This window comes from Stegastes partitus, unplaced genomic scaffold (assembly GCF_000690725.1).
Source record: "Stegastes partitus isolate 25-593 unplaced genomic scaffold, Stegastes_partitus-1.0.2 Scaffold412, whole genome shotgun sequence".
Lineage (NCBI taxonomy): Eukaryota > Metazoa > Chordata > Actinopteri > Pomacentridae > Stegastes > Stegastes partitus.
The window spans coordinates 150478-159830 of NW_007578143.1; the positions used below are offsets into that span (position 1 = coordinate 150478).

General features: G+C 41.4%; 1 protein-coding gene across 1 annotated transcript; it reads left to right on the forward strand.

The window, feature by feature from the left end:
- The first annotated feature begins 7124 nt into the window (after window positions 1-7124).
- On the forward strand, window positions 7125-8801 carry LOC103360022 (tripartite motif-containing protein 16-like). The gene is made up of 2 exons (XM_008285646.1): window positions 7125-7421; window positions 7602-8801. The coding sequence occupies exons 1-2, from the start codon at window positions 7125-7127 to the stop codon at window positions 8799-8801; spliced, it is 1497 nt and encodes a 498-aa protein (XP_008283868.1).
- Window positions 8802-9353: the final 552 nt, after the last annotated feature.

Below are 9353 nucleotides of genomic sequence, written 5' to 3' on the forward strand. Positions count from 1 at the left end.
ATAAAGTTTCTCAGAAGATATTTGATGCATCAAGGACAAATTGTACAGATAACTTTATAAATATGCATATTTTATCCTATAAAAAATTCAGCTAAATGAGAGAATGTTCAGCAGAAATTGTTGGAATTAACAGATCGACTTTGCATCTAAAAATTTGATCTAATTCCTTAAATCAACTCTCCCAGACCAGCAGTTCAGCTCTGTTTCTGTGCATATAGACAGTAAAGACGTGTTCTGGTCTGTGACGTCTGCTGTCGTCGTAAATATTTGTCACTGGAGAGTCCTGAGCAGAAAAATCAGTGGCGACAACCAAAGCCGTCCTATCATGGATCCATCAGATCCAGGAATTCAAGGTGAATTCTTCCTGTCAGAGTCCCAAACCTGCCTTTGATACAGTATAATCCTGCTGTTCAAAGACCTCAAATTTGCCAGTAAGAAGATTAAAAGCCGCAAATTTCCGACGTGTTCGAATGGGCGAGCTGCAGGAGGCTTGACAGGCAGCGAGCGGAGGCCTGCGGGGAGATTCAGTCCGGAGGGAAGGATTCAAACTCCGCAGCGCAGCAGGAGTTCAAAGTCAAGCCAACCTGCTCAGACAGATTATAGAAATTAAAATAAGAGGTGCTGCGGCGCTGGAGGAGGCTCCGTGAACTCGTCTTTGACTGACACCGACTTCCCAGCGACGACTGTGACACCGTCTGAATTAAAGCTCATTAGAAGGAGCCATTCATTCATTTACTTTGTGAGCCCAGATAACCTCTTTGTCATTAATTTGCCTTCACGTTCGCTTCTTCTGGCTTCAATCTCGGCCAAATCTGGGGGAAAAAAAAACTCATCAAAACTTTAGAAGGCCCGACTTTAAAGTGGGTCATTTCACATAAAGTCAAACAAATGTGAGAAAGGTTCCCATCCGACGCCCTCGGAGTCGATTATTACGACATAACTTCAGTATTTTAATGAAGACCTTTATATTGTGTTTCAGAGTTATGGGGCCTGAGAGGACAGAAAGGTTTGGAAATAAATGGAAAATCTGAGCACAGGCTGACTTTAAACTATCAGAGAAGAATCTAAAGCCTCTCAGACAAGCTCTGAATGCTGGTTTGATCAACGAGATTCATCCAAATGGAAACCATGCCAACACCAAAGCTGTGCCTCCGTTTTACAGCTAGAAGGTACATTCACAAGATGTGCCTCAAATATTAGAAAAAGATTTTGCTTCAGAGTGAATCGTGTGTTGAAGACGATCCTGGTACCAAACGTAGGTACAAAAAGATCCTTTCATTGTCTTTAAGCCATCACACATGCCGATATGAGCCTGGAAAGGTTACCCAGAATGCACTTTTTTAATGTTTTCTCTGGTGAATTATCAGAAAACACATCTAATGTCGGACAGAAAGTTTCATGTGTTTATCTGATGAACTGATGAAGCTACGAGGCTCAGAAATGATAGAAAAAGTCATTAAAAGGGTAAAACTTGGACCATTTCTATGGACTTCAAGGTCTGTAATTCTGAAAATATTCTTAGCATGAAGGTTAGATTTTGCACGGCTTTAGTAAATATAATAAGTGACTGCATAGAAGAAAAAAGCAGCTGTCTCTCTAGGAACTGGATGAAATAATAACTGAGACGTCATCCTGCCTGTACAACAGAAATCAAGCTGCTAGTTAGCGTAGCTTAACCAACAATATTATCTTTAACAGATGCAGTTTGAGGCCATGTGATTGTTCGTGGATCGGATGTCACCTGAAACAAGATATTTTGTGGGTTTATATTCTCTGGAAAAAAAACCAGCCGAGCAGGAGGAAGAAGTCGATCTGCATATCTGCACACTCATCACTAAGGTCAAGGACTCGACTTTGACAGAAACATGATGGAAAAAAAAACCTATCCTCTACTTCAAGCAGCAACTCACTCAGACATGCGTTTGCTCAGCGACTGACTCGGTGAATAAAACCCCAGAGTCGTTTCTTATTCCGACTGCCGGAGCTCAAGCTGTTCAGGAAGCGGTTGCGTGATTATTTGGTGTTGACTTTACTGTAATACAGTCAAACTCGACTGCTGTTGCGCCGTTTGTGGATGTCTGATGCGGCGCTAATGTCTATTGTGTCACCTCCTGCTGCTGTGCTGCTGTTTGCTCATTACTTAGCTCATCTAATAATAGTACATCTCTGTGTAGCGTGGCTTGTTTTGAATTCTAACACAACACTCGACTCGAGCACCTGCTCAACAGAGTCTCTTGCTGATTTATATTAACTGTATAGGTTTTCTCCCGCCTCCTCCTCTGATTGTTGTGGTTGGTTTTCCGCAAAAAAGTTTCCAGTAATTTTCACGTCCAAAGCTGAAAAACCTCGTATTCCCTACCATGTGAGTTTTACTGTTTCTATTTCTTTTCAAGACTAAATTATAGTAAATTTAATTTGGCCTTTTGATGACAAGAACGTACAAAACAAAGACTCTTTTCTGTCAAAGTGAACACAAATTTCTACGTAAGCTACATCAATTTAAAATAAAATACAAAATAAATGTAAAATAACCATGAAGCATGGTGGTGGCAGCATCATGATGTGAAGCACGGTTAGTTAGGGGGTAAAATTAATGCAGCAAAGTGTAGGGAAATCCCAGAGGACAACCCACAGACTGTATAAAAGATGGACGTAGCTACCGTGACGTCACCCGTTGGTTTCTGCACTGAGAAAATGAAGCCAGGGTTTTGCTACTTCCTGGTTGACATCTTGGATTTTTGGAGCCAGTGACGCAAAAATCGTCGGAGGGGGGCGGAGCCATAGGAGCAGCGATTGGTCAGACGGATTGAGAGGCGGGCTCTCTCTGCCCGCCCACATTTACCGCCTTCTGCTCGCTTCGTCTGTATGGTCGCTGCCGACTGTCAATCAAGCCAGCCACGCCCCTTGACCCGCAAAATGTTGACGATTTTTTAAAAATTGAGTATTGATTTATTTTCAGATTGGCCACCTGATCTCTGGATTTGACCATGAAAACTAATAAGAAAAAAATCCTGAGCTGTAGGAATGCAGTATTTCATGATCTGTGGTCACTTCTTTTCCAATTCCAGTCTATGGGAGCCAGGGCTTTTTGGAGCCAGCAGCAAGCGGACGCAGGTTTTTGACACTTCCGGGTTGGCTTCATTTTTCGGGGCCGGTTGCTACGTCCATCTTTTATACAGTCTATGGGACAACCTGATACAGTCTGCAAGAGAACTATGACCTGGGAGAAGATTTGGACTTTAAAGGTTCTGTTCACTCATGATCCCTGACAGAACTTGGGCAGTTTTACCAAGAAGAACAGGCTAAAATTGTAGCATCTTGTTTTGTAAATTCTTCTCAAAAAAGCCAAATGATATCGACAAAGATTCACCGTTAAAGATCAATCAGAAGGGAAAACTTTCAGGGGCTGAATACTATCCCAGGACTCTTCTCATCTGACTGTTGGCAAGAAATCAAATGAGCACATTTCCCCAAATTTCCAGCTAATCCTGTGAGACAGCTGGTCCAGGTGAGTTCAGCCCATCAGGCCTACATTAAGCTCAAGATTTAAATCACATCTTTTTAAAAAAAGACTTTGTGACAGTAAGAGTTCTGCCTCGTCTCCCTCCAGCCTCCCATATCACCACCTGGAGAGAAGCCACGGATCACAGGGGTCATTACCGATTAAGAGCAAAGCTTATATTAGTGGGAGGCATCACGGAGCTGCTCAGTCGTCTCATCAGCACCACACTGCAGCAGCCCAATGAACACTTGGGTTTTTTTTATTTCAGTTTTCTCCTCATTTACCTTCACAGTGACAGAAAAAACAGTATGAAAAAGGCTGAAAACAAAACCTAAGAAAAGAATGTAACTTTCATCATGTTTCATACATTTTTTTTTAATGCAGAAAAACAAAACGTAGGCGAGTTTGGCCTTTTTAAACTTGTAGCCCAAAGCCTCCAGTAGAGTCGGTTCTATGAGAGTCCACTGGGATTTACTTAAGTTTTGGTTCAGGTGTAGATTAATTTAGCAAAAATACACCTCTACTATATCAATCCTCTTTTTTTATTTTTTTAATTTTATGATTTTTTTTAATTTTAGATTTTCCTTATTTTCTTATTTTGCTAAAATATTTTACATTTAATAAACCAGTAAAATCACAGAAAAAAGTAGGAATTTACATGCTGACTGCAAAATAATATTGATATTCTTTAAAAAAAAAAAAAAAAAAGGCCAAAATTGTAATTAATGTTTACATCAAAAATTTGTATTTTAAAAAACACTTTTTTTTAAAACAAAGTTGTCATTTTAAAACATTTGACCATAAAATTACATTTTTATTGCATCTAAATTAGCAAAAAATAAAAATAAAAAACAATTTTTTTTTTACAGATATTTGCTGTAAATTAAAAAAAAAAAATATATATATATATTAGGGACTGAATAAATAATATATTTTAGATTCTCAGGTTATAGATTGTCCATGTTTTTGATAAATCACAGAAAAAATGTAGAAAAATCACAGGAATAGAAACAAGGATTAATTTACATGTTTACTGCAAAATAACAGGCCACACTTAAAATAAATAATAAATAATAAAAATAAATAAATAATGTTCACGTCAAAAATCTGTAGGTTTACAAATTATAATTTGTTTTTATGACATTTGACCATAAAATTCCACTTTTTTATTTATTTTTTTACTGTCTTTAAATCAGCTAAAATGTTCATTATTTCATAGATATGCTAATATTTTAAAAGGAAGGAAGCATTTTAAGCATTGTAAAAATGGTAAACATTTTTTATTTAAATTTTTTTTAATGTCATGAGACTGTTCAAGTACAGCGTTTTACTGTATTTAAATCAGTAAAACCTACTATAGTTTAGCAGATATTTTTCCGTTATTTCCACCATCTTTACACTATTTTAACAGTATTCCAGTGGATTTAACAGATTTTATGGCTCCTGTTTTTTGCAGTGCGGGGATCAATGCTCGTCGTGCATCTTGTCTCTTACATTTCCAGTCACTATATTTGAATGTGTCCGGACCACACTTGTATCCTTGACTTTGTCTGGACTCTGATCTATGGCGGCTGAGTGCAGGATGTGAGCCGAGCGTCGCCTCCGGCTGCAGCCTTCACACACACGACCTTGGTTTGGCCAATTAGATTTGAGAGGCGTCTAACCTGAGATGATTCCTGAGGTGGAACTCGGCGCCGAGTGACTCACTGACCCAAAAATAAGACACATCAAAGCAAACACCAGCAACAAGGACAAGAGCAGCTCCAGAGACTTGATGGTGAAGGTTAGCGAGCAGCAGCAGGCTCCACATCCAGACCTTTACTCCTGTGGCTGAAGTTGCTTTCGTGCTTTTTCGTGTTTTTCATTTATTCACATGTTTGTGCCTCTGAAGTGACTGGAGGTCAGCAGCACATCTCACATCACATCACCAAGATGTCCGTAGAAATGCAGAGCAGCCTTATGCAACAGCGCCCTCTACTGACCAAAATACACACATGCAATTATTTGTTCATTCATTCATGACTGCATGCTCACAGTTTGAACAAAAGCAGCCACTTATCTGGTCTCCGCTCCCTCAGGGGGGAAAAAACCTTCAGATTTATTGTTAGAAAACTGCTTAATTGCTAATTTAATTGTACATAATTCAAATTATGCTCAGATATATGCACAGCAGAGGCCTCGCTGCTTATTTTAATATAAATCTGTGTTTAAACACGATTGTTGTTGGAGCTAGAAGCTAAACTCTGCATGGATTTGCTACTGAATCATCGAGTATTGACAGCCTTAAACAGCAACACAAGAGTCACAACAGTCACTAATATGGAAAGGTTATGAAATATATGTTCACTTTTAAATATCATGGCGGCCTAAAGGGTTGGAACCGTTGCCTCGCAGCAAGAAGGTTGCTGGTTCGCGTCCCGGTGGGGGACTTTCTGCGTGGAGTTTGCATGTTCTCCCCGTGCAGCGTGGGTTCTCTCCGGGTTCTCCGGCTTCCTCCCACACAGTCCAAAAACATGTTGAGGTTAATTGGTGATTCTAAATTGTCCGTAGGTGTGAATGTGAGTGTGCTTGGTTGTCTGTCTCTAAGTGTAGCCCTGTGATAGACTGGTGACCTGTCCAGGGTGGGATAGAATCCAGCCCCTCATGACCCCAGTGAGGATTAATCGGTGTATAGATGATGGATGTCATGGCGACAAGATGCACAAACCCAGAAAGACAAAAAACTAAAAGCAGGAGCGACACAAGCTTCAAAAGCAAACATCAGATTTGACAGTTGTTTTTTTAACAGTACACTGCTTTTTAAACATCCATCCATTATCTATACACCACTTAATCCTCACTAGGGTCATGGGGGGCTGGAGTCTATCCCAGCTGACTCAGGGTGAAGGCAGGTTCACCTGGACAGGTAACCAGTCTATCACAGGGCTACACTTAGAGACAGACAACCAAGCACACTCACATTCACACCTACAGACAATTTAGAATCACCAATTAACCTCAACATGTTTTTGGACTGTGTGGGAGGAAGCCGGAGAACCCGGAGAGAACCCACGCTGCACGGAGAGAACATGCAAAAAGATCCCGGCAACCCCACTGGGACACGAACCGGCGACCATCTTGCTGCGAGGCAACAGTGCTACCAACTGCGCCACCCTGCAGCCCTATTTAAACAGTAATTTATTATAATTACAATTAATTCCTCAAAAAAACTAGAAATGAATGTCCTCAGTTGTCCATAACCTGGACATGAACTAGAAGTGTAAAAAACCTGGAAAATTATCGCCGAAATTGTCAAAATATAAAGAAGCTGGATGATCATACACTGACTTCCAGAAACCTGTATGTTATCGTACTACAGCATTAAAAACCTGAACATTTATGTATAAAAGCTGCAAAAACTTTGATGTGAGAGTATGAAGAAGCTGTAAGTAAAGAACCAAACCACCATGTCGGATGTTTACGTTTGTGGTTTCCAGTCTTTCAAAGCGTTCCTCTGTCTGGAAATCGTTTCCTCCCTTGAGGCCGTTGGATCTGGGTGGAGCCGACGTTCGGTGATGACCCAGAGCTGACTGGTTTCAGTCGTTTCACTGCTCTGACAGCAGAAACTCACTCAGTCGAGAAAATGGCTCAGAAAGGAACTAACGTTCATTCAGAGAAACTCTCTTGTTCCATGTGTGGGGATCTGCTGAAGGATCCGGTGGCTCTTCACTGTGGACACAGCTACTGCATGAACTGTATTGAAGCCCACTGGGATGCAGAGGACGGTGAGAGAACCTACAGCTGCCCTCAGTGCAGGAAGACCTTCAAACCGAGGCCTGTCCTGGAGAAAAACGTGCTGCTCGCAGAGTTAGTGGAGGAGCTGAAGAAGACTGGACTCCAAGCTGCTGCTGCTGATCACTGCTATGCTGGAGATGAAGATGTGGCCTGTGACGTCTGCACTGGGAGGAAGAGGAAGGCTGTCAAGTCCTGTCTGGTCTGTCTGGCCTCCTACTGTGACAACCACCTTCAGCCTCACTATGAGGCTCCAGCCTTTAAGAAACACCAGCTGGTGGAGCCCTCCAAGAACCTCCAGGAGAACATCTGCTCTCGTCATGATAAGCTGATGAAGATGTTCTGTCGCACTGATCAGCAGCTGATCTGTTATCTCTGCTCTGTGGATCAACATAGAGGCCACGAAACAGTCTCAGCTGCAGCAGAAAGGAAGCAGAAGCAGAAGAAGCTCCAGAGTAGTCGACTGAACATCCAGCAGAGGATCCAGGACAGAGAGAAAGATGTGAAGCTGCTTCAACAGGAGCTGGAGGCCATCAACGTCTCTGCTGATAAAACAGTGGAGGACAGTGAGGAGATGTTCATGAACATGATCCATCTGATCCAGAGAAGAAGCTCTGAGGTGAAGCAGCAGATCAGATCCCAGCAGGAGGCTGAAGTGAGTCGAGTCCAAGAGCTGGAGGAGAAGCTGCAGCAGGAGATCAGTGATCTGAAGAGGAAAGACGCTGAGCTGAAGCAGCTCTCAGAGACACCAGATCTCAGCCGTTTCCTCCACAAATACCCCTCAGCGTCAGCACTCAGTGAGTCCACACACTCATCCAGCATCAGCATCCGTCCTCGGAGGCACTTTGAGGACGTGACAGCAGCTGTGAAAGAGCTCAGAGATAAACTACAGGACATTCTGAGGGATGCATGGACAAACATCTCACTGGCCATCACTGACGTGGATGTTCTCCTGTCAGAACCAACGACCAGAGCTGGATTCTTAAAATATTCACGAGAAATCACTCTGGATTCAAACACAGCACACAGGAAGCTGGTACTATCTGACGGGAACAGAAAAGTGACATCAGTGAATGAACCTCAGTCTCCTCCTGATCATCCAGACAGATTCACCAGATACTGTCAGGTCCTGAGCAGAGAGAGTCTGACCGGACGCTGTTACTGGGAGGTGGAGTGGACTGGAGATCGAGCTAACGTAGCGGTCTCATACCAGAACATCAGCAGAGCAGGCAGAACATCTGAAAGCGCATTTGGATTCAACGACAAATCCTGGGCTTTGCGCAGCGACACCAACAGTTGTGTGTTTCTGTACAACAAAACTCAAACCCCCGCCTCAGGTCGTCCCTCATCCAGAGTGGGAGTGTACCTGGATCACAGAGCAGGTGTTCTGTCCTTCTACAGAGTCTCTGACACCATGACCCTCCTCCACAGAGTCCAGACCTCGTTCACTCAGCCGCTACACGCTGGAGTTGGACTTTATTTTAACGGATCCACTTTAGAGTTCATTAAACCTGAAGAGACTCTTTGAAGAACTAAATGTTTGAGTTTCCAGCTGATTCAGTCTCACTGTACACTGGAAAACACCACGGCTTGTCTTAACTGTCTGGTTTGTTTTGGGACAATCAACTGTTATTTTACAGATTTATATCACTGATAACATCTACTTAGAGCACAGAAAGAAAAATAAGTTTTCATCGACATGTTAACTGTAAAAGAAAAAAAAAGGTTCTAAATAATGTCCACATTAAAGGTAATTTGCTCTTTCATAAGGTTTGAATGCATTTTTTTAAATCATAGTTTTGCTGATATTTGATGTTATTTGAAAGAAAAGTTCTGAATATTAAGGATTGATTGTTTAACAGGTTTTATTAAAATCACAGTGAAAAGTATCAATTCTTATATAATTCCCTCCCAAAAATAAATCATTGGAAGAGGATTTTATGTGAAAAGATGTTTTTATTCTTTAATCTTGTTATGTTTCCACTCATGTGCTTATTGTAAAAAAAATTTTTAAAAATTAAAAAAATTCGAAGTATTAGATGTAAATTTTCAAACATTTTACCGATTTACTGATATTTTC

Bases quoted from the DNA above. Each gene is read 5' to 3' on its own strand.
- LOC103360022 (XM_008285646.1), top strand. From the start codon at position 7,125: ATGGCTCAGAAAGGAACTAACGTTCATTCAGAGAAACTCTCTTGTTCC. The intron at 7,422-7,601 runs GTGGCCTGTGAC...CGTCATGATAAG, and splicing joins GCTATGCTGGAGATGAAGAT to CTGATGAAGATGTTCTGTCG.